The 27,478-nt window shown below is 44.6% G+C and overlaps 1 protein-coding gene across 1 annotated transcript in view; it reads right to left on the bottom strand.

Moving 5' to 3' along the window:
- Positions 1–17,517: 17,517 nt before the first annotated feature.
- The window catches only part of FGFR3 (fibroblast growth factor receptor 3), a 73,516-nt gene continuing 63,555 nt past the window's right edge, over positions 17,518–27,478 (bottom strand). Inside the window, exons 11-17 of the mRNA XM_077814674.1 lie at positions 26,174–26,284; positions 24,820–25,010; positions 23,182–23,304; positions 21,914–21,984; positions 20,122–20,259; positions 17,979–18,084; positions 17,518–17,682 (exon numbers count right to left, since the gene is read on the bottom strand). Coding sequence (XP_077670800.1) covers positions 17,518–17,682; positions 17,979–18,084; positions 20,122–20,259; positions 21,914–21,984; positions 23,182–23,304; positions 24,820–25,010; positions 26,174–26,284 — 905 coding nt within the window. The remainder of the gene's footprint in view (positions 17,683–17,978; positions 18,085–20,121; positions 20,260–21,913; positions 21,985–23,181; positions 23,305–24,819; positions 25,011–26,173; positions 26,285–27,478) is intronic.

Raw genomic sequence — 27,478 nt, forward strand, 5'->3', positions numbered from 1 at the left:
GTTTTTTCCTACCCCCTTTCCCTCCCCCACCCCTGTTTCTCAGACGTTCTTGTCAAACCCTGGATTTGTGCTGGAAATGGCCCACCTTGATTATCATACACATTGTAAGGAGAGTGATCACTTTAGATAAGCTATTACCAGCAGGAGAGTGGGGTGGGGGGAGAGAAAACCTTTTGAAGTGATAAACACCCAGTTTTTCATGATCTGTGTGTATAAAAACATCCTCACTGCATTTTCCACTTTTATGCATCCGATGAAGTGAGCTGTAGCTCACGAAAGCTTATGCTCAAATAAATTGGTTAGTCTCTAAGGTGCCACAAGTACTCCTGTTCTTTTTGCGAATACAGACTAACATGGCTGCTACTCTGAAACCAATGAATGTAATGCTTAGGAAAGGTGCCACCAACTAGCATCCTGCATTGGTCGGTGGAGCCCACGAGGAAAATGAAAAGTCCATCTCTTCAGGTGAGGTGAGGGGCCACAGTTCTTATCAGTCAATTATGGGGGGACAAAGAATGCAAAAATCAGAGATGGGTGCAGGTCATGGGGTCAAAACCAGAAGGGGGCCACCTCACAGAGAACCCTGGACAAGGCCCATTGCTCTGAGGACTCTAAGGAGCCAGTGGACTACCATGCAGGAGCTCTGCCTGGAAGCGTGCATGGACAGGAGAGCAGAAATAGGCCCCATGGTCACAGAGAACCCCTTCCCCACCCCTGTCCAGTGTGGGTGGGCAGTATAGACTCAAGTCTCTGGGGGAAAATCCTGGCCCTACTGAAGTCAATGGCAAAGCTCCCGTTGATTCCAACGGGCCAGAATTTCGACCTTGATTCTCCTGTTAGGGTGACCAGATGTCCTGATTTTATAGGGACAGTCCCAATTTTTGGGTCTTTTTCTTATATAGGCTTCTACTACTCCACACCCCCTGTCCCGATTTTTCACATTTGCTGTCTGGTCACCCCATCTCCTGTAAACAGGCAAAGTGCAGGCATTGCTCCAGCATGGTTCTCAACCCTGTTTTGGAGGGACTGTCTGTAGAAAGCCATTCATACTCCACGTCCACTCAGGTGGGAGGTGCAGAGAACTTCCAACCGGCCCTGAGTTCAGTGGGACTAAGGACATTCAGCCACTTTACAGGTTTGCTCAGCACCAGGGGCAACACTCAACATCTTAATTCTGGCACCATTTTAGGCAGTCTCCGGTGGTGATTTCTTTTCTGGTGCACCGTTGTTTGGGCATTAGGACCTGGACTGAAGCCACTAGATTCACTGCCCATAGGCCACTGAAGAGCCATCTGATGAAATATACTTGTGTGTGTTTCTGCATATAGACAGGCAGGTGCTCTTCTCCCCAGCATAGTGGGCACAGCTACCATTAAGGCTGAGTTTCAACTTCCATTTTGATGTCCCTGCCTGAAATAAATCCTGTCTGATGTACAGTCTTGCACAAAGGTGCAATTTCCCACAAAGTGCCGTGTCCTGTGTGTGCCCCTTAGTTCCTTGGCCAAGCACAGCCCACCTGTATCCAGGAATCACGGCTGATGTGTTACTCTGTGGGCAGCGTGAGAATGCTAATATTCGGAGCAACTGATGTCCTTGCTTTTATAGGTGATCGTTAAGAGGTTTGTTATAGTTTTTCTGGCTTTGGCATAGTGCCTATTGCATTAATTCCTAAAGATGTACAGAGAGATCATACTTTAAGGCATAAGCACAGGAGACAGAGCTAAAGCTGATCATTCAACCTCAGTTGTGCATTTCTTGATGCTAGATTTCTCAACCTTAATGTTGCATAAACAATATGTGTTTTTGTGTATTATGCACACAAGTACACATGCCCAGTGGTCATTATTCTGTTGTCCCTTCTGCATTGACAAACATTCCTTAACTTCACTGGATATTTTTGCTTGAAAATGGCAGGCTTGGACCCAGTATAACTGATCAGTTTTTTACTTGGAGATCAGGTGAGGTCGCAGAGGACTGGAAAAGGGCAAACATTGCCTATCTTTAAAAAGAGGAACAAAGAAGACCCAGGGAATTATAGATCTGTTGGCCCTTTGGTACAGGAAAGATACTTGGAACAAATTATTAAACAATCAGTTTGTAAGCAGATAATAGGATAATAAGGAATAGCCAGCATAGATTTGTCAAGAACAAATCATGCCAAACCAATCTGATTTCCTTCTTTGATAGGGTTACTTCCCAAGCCGATAGGTTTGAAGCTGTAGATATGCTATATCTAGATTTTTAGTAGGGCTTTTGACAGTCACCCATGACACTGTAATAAGCAAACTAGGGAAATGTGGTCTAGATGAAATTACTATCTGGTGGGTACACAATTGGTTGAAAGACCTACGCAAAGAGTAGTTATCAATGGGCTGCTGTCAAACTGGGAGGGCATATCTAGTGGCCCGACATGGGTCAGTCCTGGGTCTAGTCAAGGTACTAGTCAATATTTTTCTTTATGACTTGGATAATGGAGTGGAGAGTGTGCTTATAAAATTTGCAGTAGCACTGCTGAAAAAAATCTGGGGGTCGTAATGGATCAAAAATTAAATATGAATCAACAATTTTATGCAGTTGCAAAAGACTAATATTTTGGGTTGTATTAACAGGAGTGCTATCTGTAAGACATGGGCAGTAATTGTCCTTCTCTACTGGGCACTGGTGAGGCCTCAGCTGGACTACTGTGTCCAATTCTGGGTGCCACACTTTAGGAAAAGATGGACAAATTGGAGAGAGTCCAGAGGAGAGCAGTAAACATGATAAAAGCTTTGGAAAACCTGACCTATGAGGAAATGTTAAAACACTCAGCATATTTAGTCTTGAGAAAAGAAGACAGAGGAGGGATCTGATAAGTCTTCAAATATGTTAAGAGCTGCTATAAAGAGAGGGGTGGTCTATTGTTCTCCATGTCCACTGAAGGTAGGACAAGAAGTAATGGACTTAATCTGCAGCAAGGGAGACTTATGTTAGATATTAGGAAAAACTTTCTTACTATAAGGACAGTTAAACTGTTAAGCAGGCTTCCAAGGAAAGTTATGAAACACCCATCATTAGAGGTTTTTAAGAACAGGTTAGACAAACACCTGTAAGGTGTTTACTCAGTGCAGAAAGCTGGACTTGATGATTTCTCGAGGTCCCTTCCAGTCCTACATTTCCATGATTCTATGATTGCCAAGCTAGTCTTTAGTAATAAGGATTTATCTCCTTTATATTTTTCCTCTTCCTTTCTTTACTTTTGCTTCTTTCTTCCTTTTGACTTTCCCACCAGTCTTGTATCTAAAACTCATTTATCAGACAAGTCTTTCCATGTCAACATAGCACTAATGTTGTAACGTATACTGTACTTACCTTTCTGCTTACTGCATATCCAGTAACAGTATTGTTTTTGCAAGCTTCATTACGGAAAATGTAATAAAATTTTACTCAAAGAGAAATCTGATAGTGTGGCATTGCTTGAAAATTCACTTCAGTATCTGAAGGTTGCAGTATTCTTTACACCCCACTGATATTTTATTCTTCAATAAATTAGAACAAACTCCAATCTTAGCAAAAACCAAAACACAGCACCACGTAAAAAATATGGTGCAAATGTCCTGACTTCTAGACCCCCCAAAAATATTTCAGACTTACCAGCTACACCTCAACACGTGCTAATTGGTGGGCATAAACAGAGGTACAGAAATCATACCTAAAATGTTTTTATCCGTCTGAAGCTTCTCCTAGTTTGAGAGTTCCTATACATGCTGGTGAATGCCAGTAGAACTGGTAGAAACCTTTAAAATGCACCCACTGTCTTTGTATTTCTCCTGACTACATAAGAGCACAAAAACGTGTGCCCATTTGTTTTGGCTTTAACTATAATAGTTGATTTCAAGTAGACTTGCATATTATAGCATAGAGAGAGTAAACAAGCAAGAGACCAGGTATCCATGTGCTGCAGTGGGTGGAGTGCACGTGTTTTTCATCCTGGTGACGGACACAAATTGAAGAAGTAGTCTTATCCTAGAATCCTAGCATGTATAGGGGCCACAGAAAATCCTTAAGCCCGGATCCTGGTCAGCCCCACTGGCAAGCTCTGCTGGCACAAGATGGCCTGATGCACAGCCATCCAGGGATCAGGGGAGTACAAAGGTAGTTTATTTGCATCTCTCTTCTGAGTTGCAGTATATGCTTCTTGGTCACAGCCAAGGATCTCAGTCTGAATCTTGATCTTTAGTATTTATCTTGTTGTGCTTCTTGTATTTATCCACATAGTCGTAGTTATCTACCAGTCATTGTATTGCTTGGTTGCCAAATACAGGAGCTTTAAACGTCAGCGTTGTCCAGGTAAGAATCTTCTCTGTTCTGTGTTCTTTTGGGTTGTATTCCATGGGCTGCCTTTTTTTTTTTCTGGGAGATTTTTGGGGGAGAAGAAAGCTTGCTCAGCAGTGTCACTACTTCTGTGGAGGTGAGGATGAATCCTGTGCTGTGCTCTAAATCTATCTAGTCAAGGGAGCTACCCTGATCGCTTGCCTTAGGGAGTTCCACAGCAGAGCATCCTTCCCCAAGAATGCCTTCTCTCGCACTGATCCTTGGGCTCATCAGCTGTATCCTACCATCTTCTTGAAGTAGTGTGGAAAGAGATGGAGCCTTTGGTACCTAGGCCAAAACCCAATCTGTTGGGGTGTTTGTTCTCTCATCCGCTCCCCAGGAGGAGGAGCGTGTGGAGTAGGGCGTTTTGTTTGGGGAGGTGTTTTAAAATCTATATAAATGTAAAACAACATGAATAAGCTAGAGAAGGTAGAATCAAAGGAATGTGCCTTGCATTTGGAGCCGAAGGTGGTGAGGTTTGTGATGGTCCTCAGGTCCTGTGAGACGTCATTCTGTAGTGTCAGGCCAGCCCCTGAGAAAGTTCCGTCTCCTGCACAGACGAGCTCTACTCTTATTGTAGAAAGTTCCCTTGTGCCAGAGGAGCAAAGTTTTCCACCACAGTCTTCATCTCAGAGCTTTAGTCCATCTTTTAGATACCCTGCGCCCAGGCCATGGAGCACCTTGAAGTTAACGACAGAGACCTTGAATTTGTTCGATATTCAGTGGAAAGCCAGTGTAGGGCGCAGAAGACAGGGTGGATGTGCTTGTGTTGCTGAGATGTGCTGCAGTGTTCTGTACTAGTTGGAATTTCTTAAGCGTTGAATCTTCTTGCCCACGTGTATCACATTATTGTAGTCCAGCTGAGAGGTGATGAAGGCACATATAACTGAGGCTAGGTCATCATTTGCCAGAATGAGATGGAGTCTCCTAGCCAATGGGGATTCTAGAAAGTGTTACTTGCAGATGCTGCTACATCTGAGCTCAGTGTCAGCAAGGAATCCCTGAGCTATGGACTGAACTGACCACTTGTGGGTGTGCCTTGAACCAAAGAAGACAGCACAGTGGTTGCAAATTCTTCAAAATGTTTTCCTCTGCTCACCAGCATAACCTCTGTCTTGCTTGGATTCAGCTTCAGTCAGATGTTCTTCATCCATGAGCTGATCTTGTCCAAGCACATTTTGGTGTTAATGGTGTGTTTCTATATGGTGAAGGATAAGCAGAGCTGTGTGTCACCTGCATATTACTGGCACTTGAGTTCTTGTTATCTGACCAGTTCAATAAGTCATTGCAAATAGATATTGAATAGGACTGGTGAGATACTTGATCCTTGCCGGACTCAACAAGTGAGGGGTCTGGCGGTGGAGGTGCAGTTTACCATCACTGCTCCAGTGGGTGCAACCAGGAAAGACTTAAACTATTCTAGTGCATTACCCTGGATCCCAAACACCCTTTCTCAGGTGGAAAAGGAGGATATTATGGTTGTCAGTGTCACACGCTATAGCTCTAAAGGGGGGTAAGAATGGATGTCTGCTCTCTATCCACTGTCAGCAGGAGATCATCCATCAGTGCCACTAAAGTTTCTCTGACCCACGCATGGGCCTAACTCTAGGATATTGATGTCATCCAGATGAGCATCTAGTTGGCCTTTGGTTAACATCTCTATGAACTTGCTCAGTAAGGGGAGGTTTGACACTGGGCAATGGTTGGCTAGAACCAGTGTATCCAGGGTGTGTTTCTTCAGTGTTGATCAATTTGTTGTGTGTGTAACCCTTCTGCCAGGTGGTGCCGGCAGCAACCAGGGCCGAGTTCAATATCTATGGGTTCCTTTTCAACAATACGACACAGAACCAGCTCAGCGCTCTGCCCAGTAGCCTGGGAACATTACACACCACCCCTGGGTGCCTCTGAGAGGCAATGCTTCTCCATTCGCAAGCACAGAGTCTGAGTGTAGAAAAGAAACTTTTAATGAAAGGAGGAAAGTCAGCTGACATTAATTAGGGAAAATGCCACAAGCAGGATTCATAATCATAAAACTGTGAGCAGGACACCCACCCCAGCATGCGTGGGGTAGTATCTTCTGCCTCATGTTCTTGAGTTCTGCAACTAACAGTTCCTTTACTGTGCCCCTCTCTGTTCCCTCACCATACCCCACTCACAGTGGATGTCCTGGGTCCGTGAGGACCCAGGGTTCTGAGGTCCATCTGTGTGAGTTCACCTCCCACCTCAGGAAGAAGGCACTTTGCTTGCTCAGCCATATGAACACTTGCTCTGGCCGGCCGCCCTGCCAGCTGCAGCTCCTTGCCGCCTGGCCACCCCACCAGCTGTGGTTCCTCTCCGCTGGCCACCCCGCCAGCCACTTGTTCCACTCACCTGTCACCTTCTGCCATCTGCCTCTCTGCTTTGACCTCTGCAGGTCAGTCTCTTGAGATTGCACCCAGCTCTTAATGATTTCCAGCTCTGAGGCTGGGGAGTGACACTGTCCCAATGCAAGTGATTGTCAGCTCTTTAGAGAACTTAAAGTAACAAGGCTTCTCATGGAACCTATTTAGCTCTAGCTTTGAAGAGGGGGGAGGAACAGGTTAAACCAGACCAGGGACTCTTAGGGAGCATCCACTCCTCCTGGCTGGGATACTTGTCCCTACCCCTCTCACTCTCAAAGGAGTCTGGCATTTGAGCCCCAAGCTTAGCGAGTCCCTTTCAACTGAGCAATCCGGACAAGCTCAGCACAGTTCTGCTCCCCTTTAGTCATGCAATAAAGATAACAACATCGACAACAACATTTCACTACCCCTGCATTCAGTACTAAAATGATTTGTAACCCAACACCAGGCAAAGTTGATCACTTGAAGCTACACAGCTCCTGTCTGCTGGATACCTACGCAGAGTAGGTGTTTTCATGTAAATACAGTTTGCTCCTGAAGTCTCTCCCTCTTCCCAGCTAGCTGTCAGGGGAGAGTTCATTCAGACCCTGCTTATATCTGTTTATAGAGGGGCTGATGGTCTGATGAGACTGCATAACTGATCACCATATTTGGGATTGGGAAGGAATTTTCCCCTGGATCAGATTGGCAGAGACTCTGGGAGTTTTTCACCTTTCTCTACAGCATGGGGCATAGGTCACTTGCAGGTTTTGGACTGTCTGTAACTTGAAGTCTTTAAAGCATGATTTCAGGACTTCAGTAACTCAGCCAGAGGTTAGGGGTCTATTACAGGCGTGGATTGGTGATGTTCTGTAGCCTGCAATGTGCAGGTCAGACTAGATCAGTGGCTCTCAACCGTTCCAAACTACTGTACCCCTTTCAGGAGTCTGATTTGTCTCGTGTACCCCAAGTTTTACCTCATTTAAAAACTATGTGCTTACAAAATGAGACATAAAAAAGTGTCGCAGCACGCTATTACTAAAAAAAAACTTGCTTACTCATTTTTACCATATAATTATAAAATAAATCAACTGGAATATAAATATACTTAAATTTCAGTATATTGTATAAACAAGTCATTGTCTGTTTGAAATTTTAGTTTGTGCTGACTTCAGTATGCAGCCTGTTGATGTACCCCCTGGAAGACATCTGAGTCTCTCAGGGATACATGTACCCCTGGTTGAGAACCACTGGACTAGATGATTATGATGGCCCCCTCAAGGTCTATGAGGCTATGAAGAAGGAAGGGAAGAGGCTTTCCCTGAATAAGGTGTTGGCTATTTTCAGTCATGACTCTCTTTCACAAGCCAGAGGGCTCATGGGTTGAATTCACAGTTCTTGGGTCGAGACTCCTTTTTGGTGTCAACAACTTACATAAGAATGGTCATACTGGGTCAAACCAAAGGTCCATCTAGCCCAGTATCCTGTCGTCCGACAGTGGCCAATGCCAGGTGCTTCAGAGGGAATGAACAGAACAGGTAATCATCAAGTGATCCATCCCGTCACCCAGTCCCAGCTTCTGGCAAACAGAGGCTAAGGACACCATCCCTGCCCATCCTGACTAATAGTCATTGATGGACCTAACCTCCATGAATTTATCTAGTTCTTTTTTGAGCCCTGTTATAGATTTGGCCTTCATAACATCCTCTGGCAAAGAGTTCCACAGGTTGACTGTGCATTGTATGAAGAAATACTTCCTTTTGTTCTGTTTTAAACCTGCTGCCTATTAATACATGTAGTATTTTTCTGATTTCTATGCGTGCCTCTGTTTCTCTCTGTACTTTGCATTGCTACCCAATGTGTGCAAAAGGATTAAAAAGCTGCTCTTGAGGTTCAGCAGGAGGCATGTGGTATTGTCAAGTAGTTGGTGGAATGAACGGGCTGGAAAAAGGATGGCTGAAACCCCGGTGTATCAATGGAGGATCCACCAAGACAATTTGAGCCACAAAGACCAAACAACTGACAAGTATCCATGGGAATTGAATGTTTTCTCAGCAGTGGTTGATTGGGATGGGGGAGGGAGGTATTAATAGCTGGCTGGTGGAACAAACTCAGCCGCTCTCTCCTGGAACTAAGGAAAAAGGGACATAGTCAGGGATAGTCGTGATGTCTTTGATGACAGCATGGCTCAAGGGAGCCCTGGCCTGGAACTGCCCAAGCTGAACTGTCTTAATTTTTGCCTGTCTTAGGTTAGCAAAGGACTTTCAGAATCTGTATGCCAGGCCTTCTTTTGGAAAGGCTGCCTGGAGTTACTGAGCTCATTGTGTCCTAAAGGGGTGTAGTACAAACCACCCCCTGGACTATATCTTGCCTGGTTCTTCTGCAAGTGATGGTCCCTATTGTATGCCACCAAGGGTTATGACTATGTGCCTTGAGCCTAGAGCCAGAGCTTTATGGAAGTAGTATCATTCAGTGGTCCATGTATGTGCTCCTGTATTGCATCATGGTTTTGCCCAAGGAGATAAAGAGCAGGGCAGACCAACCTCGTCTCCAGTTTCTTTTCACTGCCTCATGGTCCAAATTGCTATTGGGCGTTCTGATGCCAGTTGTGTTATCTGTTCTGTCTTAGACCTGGTCTACACTACGGGAGCTAAGTCGACCTAAGTGAATAACGTAGCTGGAGTCAACGTAGCTTAGGTGCTGGTACTTTCCCGTCGACTTCCCTTACGCTTCTCACTCCAGTGAAGTACCGGAGTCGATGGGAGAGTGATCTGTGATCTTCACTAGACCCGCTAAATCGACCCCCAATGTATCAATCGCCACAACGCTGAGCCCCAGTAAGGGTAGACATACCCTTAGATTGTACGTTCATGGGTGCAGAGAGTGACACTCTAGCTGACATGCCGCATACATCGTATGCCATGGAATTTCCGAACCTATGATGATTATCGACCCCTTTTTATAGTCAGGGAAACTGCGTCAAAGGCCTGGTCACAGCAAGTATCAGTGGGCGAATGCACTACAGTGGTGATAAGGCACAGCAGAGAACGCCCGCTGAGGAGAACCTTTCTTGGTGATGCCCTGCTGCCAACAAACTCTCCCCAGTACTGCTTGGCCTTCTTAGGGGAACTTGATTCCCAGCATGTCTTTTGGGAGCTGGCACTGCTAGAGCCCTAAAACAGGGTTTTTTACAGCTGGCTACTGCAGCTTTCTGCCTTCCCACTGATTAAAACCGGGCACGGCGCTTCCCGTTTTCCCTTTGGTCGTGGTGCAGCGCTAGCCCCTTCTCATGTGGCACCAGGGCCGAGTCAAAAGGTCTTGCCTCCTTCTCCTGTGCTCATGATGCTGGGGCCATGCCTCCCTCTTCCACTTACAGGAGTCATGTACGGAGCAAGGCTAGCCTACACCACCATGCCCACATGTGGTTTAGTATAAGTATTCTACGGGACCATTCAAGGTGATGTGCCCAGTGATGAGCTGCCAAAATCTTAATGTTCCTTCCTCACCCCACGAGGGGGGTCATTGCCCACCCCTGCCCCCTCTAACCCCATGCGTTCCTTGATGCCCCCCCCCCGGGACCCCTGCCTCATCCACCCCCCTCCCCTATCCCCTGACTGCCCCCAGAACCGGGCAGGAGGGTCTCATGGGCCACCATAGTAGGGGTGGGGTGGGCACCCAAGAGCCAGAGGGACCTGCTGGGGGGGAGGGACGAGGTGGGGAGTCCTGGTTGTGCGGACCTGGGGCAGGTCCCTCTGGCTCCTGGGGGCAGGGTAATGTAGATGGGGGGGGGGGGGTTTGAAGTCGCTCCCCCACTGATCACATCAAAAGTGGTGCCTTAGGCGCCAACTCCATAGGTGCTCCAGGGCTGGAGCACCCACGGGGAAAATTTGGTGTGTGCAGAGCACCCACCGGCAGCTCCCCACCCAGCCCCAGCTCACCTCACCTCCGCCTCCTCCCCTGAACGCACCAACCTGCTCTGCTTCTCCGTGCCCCCCACCCCGGCTTCCCGCGAATCAGCTGTTTGCACAGGAAGCCGGGGAGGGTTGAGAAGCAGGCGGCGACTTCATGCTCAGGCCAAGGGTGGCGGAGGTGAGCTGGGGCGGGGAGCGGTTCCCCTGCGCGTCCCCCGGGTTACCTGCTGTGGCATGGGCCGCCCTCCTCACACCCCCCCACCCCAGCTCATCTCCGCCTCAGCCCAAAGCTGCCCAACAAAACCCAACCCCACAAAGTTAATACTGCTGCTAATGAAAGGTAAGTAAAGGAAGAATGACATCATGAGACCCAAGACGGCAAGCACATATCACACCATTTCCATTCTCAGGTTGGTGGTCTCGGCAGAGGGCTGACTCTCCATGAGTTTTTCCCATGCTTTCTGTCAGTGCCTACAGGAATTTTTGTGTCAGGAAAGGTAAGCTTACTCCCAATCCTCTTGCAGAAGGGGTATTTATTTTACAGACAGTAGTTACCCAAGGAATGCTCACTACCAGACCAGCTTTTGTAGGTAGTTGGGTTATATACACTTGTAACCATTCCTTCTTGCTTCATTTTGGTGAGCAGAGGGGAGAAATCAAGGGAACTTATTTCTGCTGGTATGAGGTTGACAGCCTGTATCTTGCAGTCATCTCTCAAGCACAGGTGGCAACACTGAGTCTTGCATAGCGAAGGAAGGTGGGTTAACCCTCACCTGAGGGGAGCATCTTGGACAGACTATTTTACACTTTATGCAACAGATTCAAGTCTTGGCTACAACACAGTAGATGTATAGGGTAGACAAACCACTGGTGTAAAACCAACATAAAAAGAAGAGCCGGAACCACCTCGGTTTCATCTCAGCCTCGCTGCAATGGCTGCTCACCCTTGAGTGCCAGTCGCCATCATGTAGCACTGGTGTAGCCATGTTGCTCCTAGGTTATCAGAGACACAAAGCGGGTGAGGTAATATCTTTTATTGGGCCAATTTCTGTTGGTGAGAGTGACAAACTTCGGAGTTTACACCGAGCTCCTCTTCTGGTCTGAGAAACTAAGGGCTTGTCTACATGGGCACTTTACAGCCCTGCAACTTTCTCTCTCAGGAGTGTGGAAAAACACCCCCCTGAGAGCTGCAAAGTGGCAGCGTAGACAGCGCACCAGCGTTGGGAGCTGTGCTGGTAGCTATTCCCCTCACGGAGGTGGGTTTTTTATGCCACAGTAGCACTCTAACCCTGCCCGAACTCAGAGTATCACTGCTAAATACAAGATTTGAACAGATTCTTTAGTGTGTAAGTAGTTAACACATATTTCAAGGGACCATTCAAGGGGAAGTGGCCTGTGAACACCCCTCCAGTCAGAGGGAGGAGAGGAAAGCGAAGGCAGCAATGGCTGTGATCACATTTCTTTGTGATATAGACTGCCTCCCGGAGATGGATTCAGAAACACCCCGCCCCACCACCATTTCAAAACTGGCCACTAGGCAGTCAGCACATGATAATAGCTTCTATGCACTAGTAACCTGGGTAGGATTCAAAGCAGCAGCAATCACTAGGGCAAAGACATAACATGCCAGGGAGCTCATGCCATCTCCATGCTGGCAGATATTCCAGGCAAAATTTGACAGAGAAAGAAACAAGGATTTTGCAGAAATCTGCGGCGATTCAGGGATGGACTTCTAGATGATATCAAGGATTCTTTTCAATCCTAACATCTAAGGCTAAAGGTGTAGCCTAGAATAGCACGTTAGCACAACATGTCCTGACAGCAATATCTGAAATGTTTCAGGACACCCAGTTAGAGACTCAAGGCTAATTAACACACAAGGCTACACATTCATCAAGCATGTATAGTCTTGGTACCCTTTAGGCAAAAGTAGAAACACCTGTAGGTTTGAGCTCTCTTTGCTACAGCTCCAATAAGCAGAGAAAAGGAAGCCCTGACAGTCTTCATGTTCAGCTGAAGACATTTACTAATTCACTCACCACAGACAAATATGCTCAGCCAATGACTTGGGTTCAAAACAAAAAGCTTTGATCATATGTGACTGTGGCTATGCCTGAGAATACACCGTCCTACTGGACAGGAAGCAGGAATATAAAAATGAAGGGTCAATTCTAATACCCTTAGTTGTAATGCCTAACTCATCCCACTGGAGTCAGCGGGGACTGTCAGTTAAGCCTTTGTTTACACTACCACTTATGTCGGTCAGGGGTGTTTTTTCACACCCCCGCCTGACAAGTTTCACTGACAGAAGTGGCGGTGTGGGTAGCTCTATGGTGTCTCCCACCGACACAGCTACCGCCGCTTGTTGGGGGTGGTTTCATTATGCTGGCCGGAGAGAGCTCTCTCCCATCAGCACAGAGTGGCTATGCAGGAGACCGTACAGCTGTGCCGCTGTCAGGTCTATAACATAGACATAGCCCACGGCACTACTCCACGTAATTAAAATCTGCCCCCAAAGCATGAAAAATAAGCCACTCTGCTATCCAGTTTGCTTTCAAAACATGTCATAGAATGCCCAAAGTGGGTGTTCCTTAAAATGCAAAGGAAATTCTAAAAACCAAGAAATCACATTTCCTTTCCCCCCTTGTATTTGCAGCTAACACCTGTCATGTTCATCACCAGTTCTGCAGAGACTTACGGATGGGATGAACTTGACACAGTGTGGCCTTGTGTTCACTGGCTGGGTTCCCTGCCGCAGTATTTCCACTGACCGGCTAAAGTGCTAAAACTACAGCTGCCTTGTCTACACTGGGAATGTAACATATGTTAAAAATACACCTTTTCCCTCATGTAGACATGGCCTGTAACTGAAGTTAAATACGGACACAGGTCTTTGAAGGACTGGAGCTCAGTAGGTCTGGCTAGTTGCACAGCTGAAACCTAGGTGCTCGAGAGCGGTGATATTACAGTTAAAGGCCTGCTCAAGCTTCTGATACATAGGTCAGTTGTTTTAAATCCCACCAGGGGCAACTTAATGCAAAAACCTAACCCACGCCTCAACACAAAGCAAAACATTGGGCCCCCTCTGGCTCCCAGCCTTTCACTGGCAGCAGGACTGGCTGTAGCAGGGCTCCATCCTGCAAGGTACTGAGGCCCTGATCTTTAAAGGCACCCTAACTCCCACTGAAATCAGTGGCAGTTAGGCATCTAATGCCTTTGAAGACCTTGTCTGATTGCCCTCACCTCTCACTCAATGGGTGCCGAGGCCACTCAGGACCTTGCAAGAATACTTGAGTTTTTTCGTGATACTAAATGCACCAACCCTGTCGTCCACATTAAAGCCAACTGCCATTACAATCAATGCAATTTTTGCCTGGCTAAGGAAAACAGGATTGGGCCCATGACAACAATGACAAATCCAAATAGTCTCCACTGACCAGACTGATGTTTTTACTCACAGTGAAGAGTATTTTACACCACTGGAGCCTCACTGACCCAGGGGAGTAAATATTACTCATCTAGGGGAAATCCTGGCCCTACTGAAATTAATGGCAAGACTCTTGTTGACTTCAGTAAAGCTAGGATTTCACCAACTGAGTAAGGCTTTATCTCCACGCAAAAGATGAACTGCCTTCACACGTGCCCTCCTACACTGTGGATGAAGTTACATTGCTGTAAAGGTGCTTATACCAGTACAGGAAGGGGAATAAACTTTTTAGTAGTATAGGGCACCTGTACGCTGTATGTAGACTAGGGCTTGTACTGGAATAACTGATATTGGTAAAAATTACTCCCCTAACCACAATAGTTAGAGCTGCACAAAATCTGGGTGGAGACTAGGCCTATAAATAAATATCACAAGGCAGCACCATACAATCTCTCTCTACCATGACGATCACTAAAGACACACTTGAAAACAGGATTTATTGCTGAACAGGCCCATTAAAACTGGAAAAACAAATTCAACAACTCATTTATTTGTATTTTTGGGTAAAAACGTTTTTTTCATGTTAACAAAAGCGGAATAGGTTTATTTAGTGTTCATTTCACACCTTTGACAGTTGCAGCTGTCAGGAAAAGAAATACAGTATTAAAATAAACTGAATAAAGTTGCTCACCAACAAAAAAAAAAATTTCACACTATGCAAATCTGTGGATTGTAACATCAACAGTATAAAATGTAACAAAATCGGAATTTTAAATTTTTTTTAAAAAGCTTTAAAAGATAACAGTCCAGGCTATAAAACTATATAAGCATTGTATAAGAAATGTTAAAGTCAACAAGTCTACAAATACATCTTGTAAAAACCTCAATAAATTATATATATATTTATAATATCTAATAACATTTGAAATCATGCACAAATGTGTACATTTTTAATGGGAAACCTAATGCTTTAGGTACTTGGAATGTACAATTAGCAGACATTTGTAAGAAAATACCAAAATTTCTTTTTAATTTAAAAAAAAAAAGAAAAACAAATCTATAGAAATCTACTTTCTCAAGAACTTCCACTGACATAACCTCAAACTATAAATTACTACTTTTATGAGAAGAGCTTTGTGGTGCTAAAAAAAATAATACCAATGTGAGATGCTGTTGGCCTGTTATTTTGAATCATTGATATGTTGTACGCACAGGGGAAAAAAATAAACCAAACCACCATGTAATTATGATATTTGACTCTTTGTGTTAGTAAAAGAGTTAAAATCTTCTCATAAAAATACTTCCCCATGCCTTCCTGGTCCATACTAAAGTTCCCCTGTTTATTTAGTGTGCTTTTAAACAGTGATTTGGCACATAAATAGCATACAAATTTAAGTTCAGCAAATTAGGCATTATTGGCATTTTTAGCATGCATGAGACTTAAAACGATATACAATCATTGTACTTCCCCTATAAAGAATGTGGCTCCTCTTGCTGTTTTGCCAGTGTGTTATTTCTTAAATCCAAAAATGCAATGATACCAGCAAGGAGAGAAAAAAAATAAATAAATGTGCATCATTCAAAGTCAACATTTAGCTTTCCTGCATACTTGTTTTTAAGACCAACCACAAAGAATACCTTCATTCAAAAATAGAAAAATAAACACCCACAACCCCTTAATGCACAGCGGTTAAACTGATGGAAGAATTCTTGGCCTTAGTTTTTCAAATATGTAAAAATCAGCTCTCTGTTATTTGTTTGGATTTAACCACTGACTATGTATTGCAAAATAAACTTACCTTTGCTCACTGCAATCCAGGATAAACTAATTTTTTTTAAATGAATATATATTTATAACATTAAATGTAATTTGTTAAAGGACTGTACATCTATACATTCTCTCAATATTTCCCAAAACACAAAAGAAAAACTTGATTAATATATTTTTCTCCATATTTAATAAGTTAAAGAACTTAAACGCAGTAAATTTTAAAGTTTACAGTAATGCTATGCTATTTCAATCAATGAACAGATATGTTAATGTCTATAAATAAATTTACAAATATACATGTTAAGATACAATTTTTAAAACAAAACTGTGAAGATATAAAAACAAAATCTTTTGCCCAGATCAGTATATCCTAGATTGCAATGCTCTTATTTTGAGAGATTTCCCTCTCAGTACTGCTTTACTTTGCATTAGTATTATACATTCTTTTATATATATATATACACACACACACACACACAGTATATATTTATAGATATGTACACAATTCTCTGGAATAAACCTTTTTGATATAAGTTAAAGGCTCTTGCCTACAGGTACCCGTAATTTCTCTCTCCAAGTCACTGCGGATGGAATGGAGACAACTTGCTGGCTTTAAAGGGGAGAAGTACTGAAACAGCTGCTTCTCTTGGGCATTAAAGGCAAAACCCAAAAACTCAAATCTCCATCGGAAGAGCATGAATTTTACATTCTTAGAGCCTGATCCTGCAGCATGCAGCACACTGGCAAAATACTGCATTCACATCAAGAACCCCATTGTCTTCATGGGGGGCTTTATGATGCCCATGTGTAAGAAGTTGCAAGATCAAAGACTAATTCTGCTTGTGATTTAATTATTTAGCAATTCCCTGGAGACATGTGGTACCTTTATACCTGCCACTTTGATGCTTTCCTCCCTATGAACCCAAAAATGAACATGTTAGAGTGACCTTCATGCATTTGCCCTTCCGTTTGGAATGTTCCGACTCTTCTGTATATACACCAGTCACCCGCAACCCTAGTGCAAGAGTGGGTTATGATCTGTTACAGTCAAACTGCTGTTTGCTACCAAACCAATAACTCCTTTGAGATTTTGACTATGTCAAAAAAAAGGAATTGGGGGGGAGGGAGGGAGGGGAATTCTAAGTAGCTGGGTAATGATCAAGCGACTATAAAAAACCCAACCAACAAAAATACAGCTATTTATATAAATATATTAATCCCTGCAGGCAATGTGGCTTTTCAGCTTCACCAAAAAGGTTCATGTACAGATTGCATAAGCAAAGAATTTCTAGATTCTTTACACTTTTCCCCAGAAAAAGGAAGATTTTTTTTTCCTCTTCTTTGTATTGCAGGCACAGAATGGCAACTCTGGCACTCGATAATACATTACCGGAGGTCCAGAGATCAGCACCCCTAGATTTAACTTTTTTTTTTTTTTTTTTTTGAAATATATATATATAATAATCATCTTGGCAAGAGATTAGTTCCTTCAGGCCAAACAGTGCTTTTTGACTTCTTATACAGCAAAATGGGAAAAAAAATAAACCCAAACCCCCACAACCCTTCTACGGCTCAACAAAAAACTTCTTGAATTACCAAGCAGTTTCATTCAAAGATCCTTCACTACGGTTTGTCCTCGGCCTCCCCCAAGCCTACATTCGTGAGTTTTTTTTCCATGGTCCGTCTGTGTTTTTCGAGTCATGTCCTGATGACACCATTGCACTGCTGGTGTTTGGGAAGACATGGCTCATCTGGCAGAAGGTCGTGGGCAAACACGGAATCGTCTCCCGAAGAGCAGGTGCTGTGTGTGTCCTGGCAGGCGGGGGAATACTGCTCGAATGGCACGGAGAGGTCAAGGTACTCCTGCAAGGAGAAAAGTCACAAGGTTATGTGGTCGAGGGTTGTGGAGAAGAGATAGCTAATGATGCTGCAGTTACCACAAGCATTAGGATTAGATCTGGAAATGCCAGAGCCGGGTTTTGAACACCCCTGAAGCATGAGCGTTTTGGGCTCTGGGATTTTGGCTTAGTCCATCATAAAGATAGGGACCAGGTCTGAATTTCAAACCACCTCCAGAGCTCAAGGGAGATCAACTGCAGGGTTCTGGTTCAGGCCCATCTCTGTTCAGGACTGACCTTTAACCAGAGAGAAACACTTACATCAGTTGATGTTACAGTAAGGACCCTATCCAAGTCTTCCACTAGCTGCTTAAAGGTTGGCCGTTGCGATGGGACTGCATGCCAGCACTCCCTCATGATCATGTACCTGAGGAGAACAAAGAGCAAGAGGTCTTCCCTGTGATTGGGTAGGGGTGTGGGGGGAGAGATAAGAGTATGTGTGCAGATACACATGGCCCAGCACAGCCAGGCTTCGGCCCAAGCAACTGCTGGGGCAGAGCCAGCCCCCACTCCTTTGCATCGCCCTAAGCAAAGTGAGACATGCATCGCCTTCTGTGCCTGCACCCACTGCCCAGCCCAGACATGGCCACCAGTCAGTGAATTGCTGCAGGGCATAACACAACCCAGCTGGTATGCCTGCAGCAGAAGTAAAGAAAGGGGATTCCCTAGGGAAACCTCTCCAGCCTGCAGTGCCGGAGCCCAAGAAGGGCAGGTATGGAAACTGGGTGTAGAGAAGGAGGGATAGCCCAGGCTACGGAGTACCGAGAAAGGCAGCTGGGTCTATCAGCAGCTTTACTACTGTAGCTGTCTTATCACATGGTCCTTGGCAACAGGCATCAGGAGCAGAGGCCTAAGGCTGCCAGTGGCTCGGAGCTCTACGTAGCCCCAGCATTCATGGTCTTGGCAGCAGGACTGGAGGCCCCAAAAGGATAACGAGGAGGAGGAAATTCACACTGATTTCTTTGACATGCACGCACACCCCTTTACAAAACGTAGGCAACCTACAAATCACAAAGCTGGCCATAAATGATCACATTTGAAGAGGAAGCCATTGGATTATCCAAACAGAAACCCCTAATGTCCTAGTCCGAAATCTGGTTTGCATGGTAAACAATGATAAGGAGCTTTGCTGGGAGCAAGAGGACACTCAACAGGCCCTACTGGTCTTGAGTGCCCTCTCCCCTGTTCAGTAACCAATGATGTTTACAGGAGAAGGATTCCTCCCACAGAGATGCAGCACTTATGAAACATAAGCACATACTAATTTCATACAGATTAGTCTGCTTTTAAATCCAACATACGGCAGGGAAAGCTATGCCTACAGCAGGTCTGGTGTGTCCACAGTGTGGAGTAGGCAAAGCTAACTGGACCAGGGAAGAGTTAAAAGACAACAGCAGGGAATGGCGAGACAACAGGCTTAAAATGGAGTATTGCTAACACGACTCTCACTGCATAGTGATTTGTCCTGCCTCAGTCCCAGCGTACTGACTGGAGTTAGACACAGGCAATTAAATGTTACTTAATTCACATTTGTTTAGGGCATTACTGAAGCTGAAACAATAAGGAAGGAAACTAAACATAATGATGCCATTTTCTGAGGCTCAGAACCCGCCTCCTAGCAATGGTCTCAGGACCACAGAAATCGTTTCTCATCTACACAGTGACCAATGTGCTGGGACCAGACAGAAGAGCTTATGTCCCAATTACTACTTGTCACTGTCATCTGGGTGGGCCAAACCCTCTCCTGACTTACACCTCACTTAACTCTACCAAACGACAGAATTTGGCCCTCTTTATATAGGCAACTGTATATTGAACGGAAAGAGGCTCTGAAGAGCAATCTCTCAAAGTTCCTTATTACAGGGGTCACATGAAATATAAACCCTTGTTTCTGGGGTAGTGCCGCAATCAGACAAATACATCAGGCAGGAAAAGCCGTATTCAAAGGGTAAGTCGGTAAGTCACCAGACGCGGTACTAGCCCATTGGGGGCTCTAAGCAGGACTATCCTCCCCCCAACACATATTGCTCAGGGCCCTAAGCAATCGCTTAGTCTGCTTATGCTTGAGTCTCACTAGGCAAATCCACAGACCTGAGCTGGGCATGGGTTGACATGAATCGACCAAGCATAGCAAGTGTAGCTGCATATTTTGTCTGTCAGTGACATAATGAGCCTAAAGGCATCAGGCACGGTAAGTCTATCTGGAGCCAGCTGGACAATCGCACAGCAGGGCCAGCTCAATAGTAGCAAGTGGGGGTCAGACAAGGGAATGGGCAGCGATATTTATACACACACTGGAAAGGGGCCTGGAAAAACTGAATTAAGAAGGAAAATAAACTCCTGCATCAGTCAAGGTTTCTAGAAATGAAGCCGTAAGGCTACTCCTTCCCATGTTCTCACTTACAGGTCATGAGTGCAGTTTGCTGGTTTGTCCATCCGATGGCCTTCTTTTAAGAGTTTGAAGAGTTCCTCGACTGGAATTCCCGGATAGGGAGACCCACCCAAAGTAAAGATCTCCCAAAGCAGCACTCCAAAAGACCAGCTGGGAGCCAAAGAAAGGTGTTTAAAATTCAATGAGGTTTTTTAGTTTGTTTGTTTTTTGCTTTCTTTCGGTGCAGCCATGCATAGCTAACACAGCCATCAATAGCATGACTAATTGCCTAGGCCATTTTTACTAGTTACTTGGAGATCTCTGCTGATCCAACTCAATAGCAAAGAAATCCCAGGCACCATGTCTGAAACTGAAATGAGCATTTAATCAGATAGGTGACAGCCCATTTATTACCCCTGGCTCTTTGTTAGGTCTTCCACCAGCTCCACTGAATGGAACAAATCAAATTATTCATGCACAGCTTCACTGAATTGCAGGCTAGGAACCACAGGCCACTGTGCAAGCTGATATCAAAACTTGCTTGTTACAACCCTTATTTCACTGGCCAGACTGGAAGAAACACTGCCTACAAAAAATCAGCAGAAGGTCTAATGTTACATGCCCTAGCACAGCAGCTGTGCCACATTTAAATGCCCTCTTTTAAAAAAAGAAAATTAAGGAGGCAAAAGAGATTTTGAAAAAGAGAGATTAGCTCTCTCTCTAATGTAGGTAAACGGACGTGTCCATTGCTGCATTACCTACGTGCTGAAACTATGATTTCAGATCACCCAAGCTACAGCAGGTGAAATTGACAGACAGAGAGAATACAAATTTGTCTGCAGCTAAGCAGAGAAACAGCCGTATTTGGCAGTCCCACAGATTTTCTGCTAAACTGGTGCAAGGAGCCCACTATTAAAAAATAAAATAGCCATCATGCTTAGCTGGGCAATTTCAGCTTTCATATAAATTAAAGTGGATAGCCCTGAGTTCAGCCATGACCCGAAACAGTTTAACAGCCTGTTCTGTTCTTCATTCCAGTTATGCTGTTTTCTTACAGTGTACAGCCATTAAAACTAGCTAGGTTAAAGTAAACATGGTTTTGTACAATAAATTAGTTGACCCCAAAATAGCAAAATTGATCAGATAATGTATTTAATGACAGGTTTCAGAGTAACAGCCGTGTTAGTCTGTATTCGCAAAAAGAAAAGGAGTACTTGTGGCACCTTAGAGACTAACCAATTTATTTGAGCATGAGCTTTCGTGAGGTGAGCTGTAGCTCACGAAAGCTCATGCTCAAATAAATTGGTTAGTCTCTAAGGTGCCACAAGTACTCCTTTTCTTTTTGTATTTAATGAATTATTGTCTGACCAGCTCCAGTAACTCTGAGCATGTCATATAGGGTCTGAGCCTCCTACTGTAGCTAAGTGTGAGCGTCCAGATTGAAGTCAATGGTAATTCTGCTTGAGCAAAGACTGCAAGATCAAGCCTTTCTGCGATTCAGTCTGCCCATCTACAAAGGGAGTATGAAACACTTGCCTATGTTTATATACGTACTAAGAGGCTTAGCTCAAGAGCTTGGAGATCTTTGGATGAAAGCTGCTATCTGAGGGCAGAGTAATGTCGCACATACAGAACTGTATTTCAGAGTCAATTACAAAGCTTATGGTCGAGCGAAGAGCTTTGTTTTTTTGCAATCAGTCTTCACCAGCACTGAGCCCAGAGTTCAGAGTCCCATTTGTGCTTAGCAGCACATTTGTCTTTCTGATCCTCCGGTATTTTGTTTTGCTTTTATTTCAATTTTTTTTTTAATGTGGGTAATGCTTACACATCACTCTGGTGAGTGTAGACCCGGTCAAACAATGCTTCTGGAGCCATCCATTTCACAGGCAGCCGACCCTGTAATTAAGAAGACAAAGGGAATGTTCCATCAGCATATTCACTCAGCCACAACGGCACCATCTGAATCTTCTATTCTAATCCAGTTTGAAACGTTTTCATTAGCAACCACATCTGCTTCCCTGATCACTGTGCAGGCAGTAGTGGCCACATGTAAACAGATTATAACATTTGATCTCCGGTCTTCACTGACTATGTGTGTTATAAACACCCTCCCTCTTGCATGCTGCATTTCACTGCCAAGGCAGGTTTAATGTATTGAGGCATCTAAATCTCTGTATGAAAAACAGCATCCATCGTGTACAAAGGCAGCTGTGGGGCTGGACCTTTTCAAAATAGAGTGGGACCAACACACATGGGCCTCGCTGGCTTGAAGAGACCATTTCACTCAATGCAAAAATGCTGCTTAGTCTGAACTATAGGGGGAAATGCACAGAGTGGATTCACCCAATGGCTTCACTATGGTCCCGCTGAAATCAAATAGGGTGTTTCTGTCATTTCAACAGGACTATCCCTCTCACCCTGCCAGGGGCACAAAGGCGGAATGCAATGTGTGACAAAGACCCAAAATGAGGGTTATATGAAAATGATTCCCAAGGAAACTTAAAATGCTGCAAGATTAACTCCTGTAGTGTAAATAACTCCTTCTAGAGCCTCAGCCTTAAGATTCTTTGTATCTGATGCAAATACTTTTCAGCTATAAGCGCGAGGGATGTGTGTGAAATGCAGCTAACTTTAGTACTAGAATGAGTTATGTCCCTTGAAGTGAGAGGTACTGGAAAGCTATGAATATGAGCAGTGCAGGGTCAGTATAACCACAGCTGCAGTGAATAGGAACAACCAAGGTGGCTTGTTTTCTCCTTCAGTATAAAGTGAGTTTCACTTTGTCAAAGCTCATGATGCGTAATGGATCCCATCACTACTAGAAATTACTGTAATAAAATGCCACGAAGGCACCAAATCCTGCAACTGACAGTGCATGGGTGGACTGCAGTGTCTAGGCAGCACTACACTGATCTCAACGGGGCTCCTTGTGAGTGCAGGGGGCCTGCCTGTCTGCTACCAATTGCTGGATCAGGGCCAAACTGTTTTTCTCAATGCAGTAATTTGTTTAAAAAGAAGGTGTGGACCATGAGCATGTGCTGCTGACTCCTCCACCACTGGGAACTCCCATGCACTTGGCAGCTGCATACTCACATTGGTTGTTTTCTTGTAATAGTCGATGTTGTGAACATCTCTGGCTAGGCCAAAATCGGCTATTTTCATCACATTGTCTTCAGTGACTAACACGTTCCTGGCTGCCAAGTCTCGATGAATGCACTGCGAAAGGTGAGCACAGAGATAAATATGGGCTCGTTAAGCTGCTTACGATTCGTGGTTTATGAAGTGCTGTTTCATTTACTTGAAAGCCAATAAAGCTGCACCATTTAATTCTTCGCCCTTTAGGTCATCGCTGCCACATGCGGTCTCAGACAAACTGCTTCTTAGCAACATCTAACACACACACTCGCCTCCAGTGGCAAGACGGCTTCTTCATCTGCTCTCTCAGGATGGGACACTCGGACTGGAGACCGGCCCCTTCTCCTACACGGGAGAGCAGAGAGATCCCAGGGCTGTACACCAAGCTGCCACCACCAGGTAGCAGAGTGTGGGCTTATGGTTTACTTACAGTAAGGCAACGGGAATCAAGACACTAAGATTTGATTCCCTGCTGTACGACTGACTCACTGTGTATAAACTAATGGCCCAGTTTCCCCATCTGTAAAATGAGCCTGACTGTCCAACTGCTTACATCAGTGTAAATCAGGAGTAACTCCAGTGACGCAAGTGTGAGAATAGTGTCAGGTCCAATGTTTGTAAAGCTCTTTTGGAGCCCATGGATAGCTCTAAGTGTCAGGTCTTGTTATGAATGGGCCAAATCCTTCGCTGGGCAACTCCAAGGGAGTCTATGATCACCTGGTAACTTAACAGAGATACTGCTCTTCTAACAAACGAACATTTGGCACAGGCTGCGTCTCTGCCTCGGCCTTGATGCTCTGCACTTTCAGCATTACTGAAAAGGGGCCACAGAGGCTCCTGATTCTATTGTCTGAGATGAGATTACCTCTCAAAGTGACTTTCAATTTTGCTGTCATGCTGACGCCACCAAGATGCAGTGTACAGCTCAGCATGGCTCTAAATCTGACCGTGGATAGTGCCTGAGACTGACTGAGGATTGGACATCTGAAAGTCAATTACCTCTGTATTTAGATGTTTCTGTTGTGTGACCTTTGTATCTGCTCACTGAAAACATGCAACTGAGGTCTGCCTTTCATACGGACTCTGCAGTGTCCACGTATTGCCACAGTGTTCAGACACTTACTGGTGGATTGTTGATCACAGCAAAGTGGCACCCAGCTAAGTCGCTCATAAATGGGACGGGGGGTGGGGGGGAGATAGCTCAGTGGTTTGACCATTGGCCTGCTAAACCCAGTGTTGTGAGTTCAATCCTTGAGGGGGCCATTTAGGGATCTGGGGCAAAAATTGGGGATTGGTCCTGCAGGATTGGTCCCTTTGAGCAGGGGGCTGGACTAGATGACCTCCTGAGGTCCCTTCCAGCCCTGATATCCTATAATTCTATGATGTGATAATACACAAATGGACTTCTAGGTCCCTAAACAGAGCTGCTTTGCAAGTAGCAATGCATTTCTTACTGAAAAAATAACTCCTGTACTTGTAGACTCTTAAAGGCAGAACCCAGTCATTTATTTGCCAGCAATGCACTTTGCACACCTATGGCACGACATGTATATTTACGTATCTTATAAACAACAGACTCCAAGTCTCTCAACTCACTTTCTGAGATGCCAAATACTCCATGCCACGGGCCACCTGGTAGGCGCACGAGACTAAATCTTTAAATGTTAACTGCTCTTCTGGCAGCTTGCAGGTGTCGAATGAATAGTCCATGCCGGGTGGCCGACGAGCCCTGAGATATTCCCGCAAGTTCCCTTTTGACGCATATTCTACCAGAACGTAAAGTGGGCCTGCCAACAAAGAACAGTCACAAGCTGGCTGTTATATCATAATTACAAAGCGCCTTGCAAAACGGAGTGAGTGTCACTAGCCTCATTTTACTGAAAGGGAATGAGGTGGTCAGGTGATGTTACACAAAGTCACATGACAAATCAGCAGCAAATGTAGCATTGAACAGGAAGGCTGGGCCAGTGGTTAGAACACTAGCCTAGTAAATGCAAATTCAAGCCCCAGCTCTGCCACAAAGTTCCTGTGTGACCCTGGGAGAGTCACTTTGTCTCTGTGCCTCAGTTCCCCATCTGTGAACTTCCCTACCACAGAGGTTCTGGGGATAAATGAATTAAAGACCATGAGGTGCTCAGATACTATAGTATTGATGGCCACCAAAGTACTTCAGAAAGTTAGACAGGAATAGCACTCAGATCTCTTGACTTCCAGTCAGGTTCCCTAGCCAAGTGGCCTCTGACAAACACATCTCTTCAGAGCCGTTCACAAACATTAACTCACCCGCCTAACTGCCCTGTGGGTGAGCATTATCCTTTCTGTTTGATGGCTGGGGAGGCTTAGACATAGATGGTATTATGTGACTTGCCTAAACCCACAGAGTTGGGACTCAAAGCCAGAGCTCTAATCACGAATCTTGCCCAGCATATTTTGGGCATTCAGTGAGTAAATAATAATAAATGACAGTCAAACCACCAAATCTCTCCGCTTCCAGCTCCATTTTTCCCCCCCCCCAAAAAAAGGAGAAGGACACTAAGGAAAAGCATTTGAAAAACAAAATAAGAACCAGTATTGATAACAAGTAGAGACCTTCCTAACACCATATATTTGCTCCAATATCAAAAAGCCACCCAACTTCTCACTGAGCAAAGCACAGTTAGTTATGTCTGTGCACACAATTAATCTTGTGGCCAATTCAGATGCATGAGGAAAGGGTAAAATCCTCCTGGCCTCGACACAACCTAAATAAGAGGCTCCAGGAGCACAATATTACATCACAGGGGGGAATCCCCGATGCTTGCTGGGCCAGGAACCTGCAGTAGAGGTATGGAAGAGCAACTGGGTGCACACAAGGCTGAGCTAGTACGATGTACACCACAGAGCAGAATGGGACTGTTTACCACTGAAATCATGAAGTACGAGGTAGCACAAAGCTTTCTCCGAAACATACCATCCTGTGTGCAGGCGCCTAGGAGGTTAATGATATTTTTGTGTTTCCCAATCATTTTCATCATTTCCATTTCGGACACCAGGTCAGAAAGGTCCTTGTCAGTAGCGTCATCTGGAGAAGACGGGGTGGGGTGGGGGTGGGGGGGGCGGAGAAAGAAACGGTTAGGAAGGGAATAGGCATTTCTTACAGTCTAGAAAGTAAAAGCATAACAAGAGTGCATTAGTACTATACAATATGTTATACACTCAGTGAATGGAGGCTGGCCATCTGACCAGCTGAGCATTTATGAAAGCTGGTCAGGAAATGAAATTTTTATCCTGTGGGAAATGTTAATCATAGAATCACAGAACTGGAAGGGACCTCAAGAGGTCATCTAGTCCAGTCCCCTGCACTCAGGGCAGGACTAAGTATTATCTAGACCATCCCTGACAGGTGTTTGTCCTACTCTTAAAAATCCCCAATGATGGAGATTCCACCACCTCCCTAGGCAATTTATTCCAGTGTCCCAAATCGGGGTGAAAACTTGAAACATCAAAACTTGTTGCCAAACAAAAAGTTCTGAAAAATGTTGATAGGGAAATAAAACATTGTGTGTTTTGTTTGGATGTTTAGAAACTGGAAAAAAAAATTGGGTTGTCGATTTCTGTTTTAGGATTTTTGGGGCTTCACCTCCACTCTACCCCTCCTTTTTACATACATACATACATACATACAAACTTTCCCCCATTTTTTTTCGTACTGGAAAGAATCAGGGGCAGGTAAAAGATGTGATAAAATGGGTGAAAAACAATTTTCATACCTTTTACTGTTTCCAACTTTCTCCAGTTAGAAAAAACAGTTACAAAGAATGGAAATATGGTAAAAGCCCCCCGAATAATTCAGTTTCCAAAATGAAACCAAAACACAAAACATCAAAATGTTTCAGTTTGGCAATATTGAAATGTTCCCCATCAAAAAAAGTTTCATCAAAATTGACTGACGAGGTTTTGTCAAACCCCACTTTCTCACGGAAAAATTTTTCATTAGAAAAACGTTTCAGCTGGTGCTAGTATTAACACGGTGCAGAACCTCAGCACTCCTTGCTTTAGCTTAGCCATGCCACTCCCCTCCAGATGTTTTCCACAGCATGGAAGGGAAAACTAGTCAAGTTACTGCAGATTCTGTGCTTTAGGCAGGGAAAAGAGGAGAATCTGGAGGAGCCCAACCAACCTCATTGTTTTGCCTCCTCTTAAACTGTTGAGATGTAACCTCAGGGAGCTTGGCAAGGGTTCAATTTGATATGAAGATCTATTGAAGTGCTTATAT

This window comes from Eretmochelys imbricata, chromosome 4 (genome assembly GCF_965152235.1).
Source record: "Eretmochelys imbricata isolate rEreImb1 chromosome 4, rEreImb1.hap1, whole genome shotgun sequence".
Lineage (NCBI taxonomy): Eukaryota > Metazoa > Chordata > Testudines > Cheloniidae > Eretmochelys > Eretmochelys imbricata.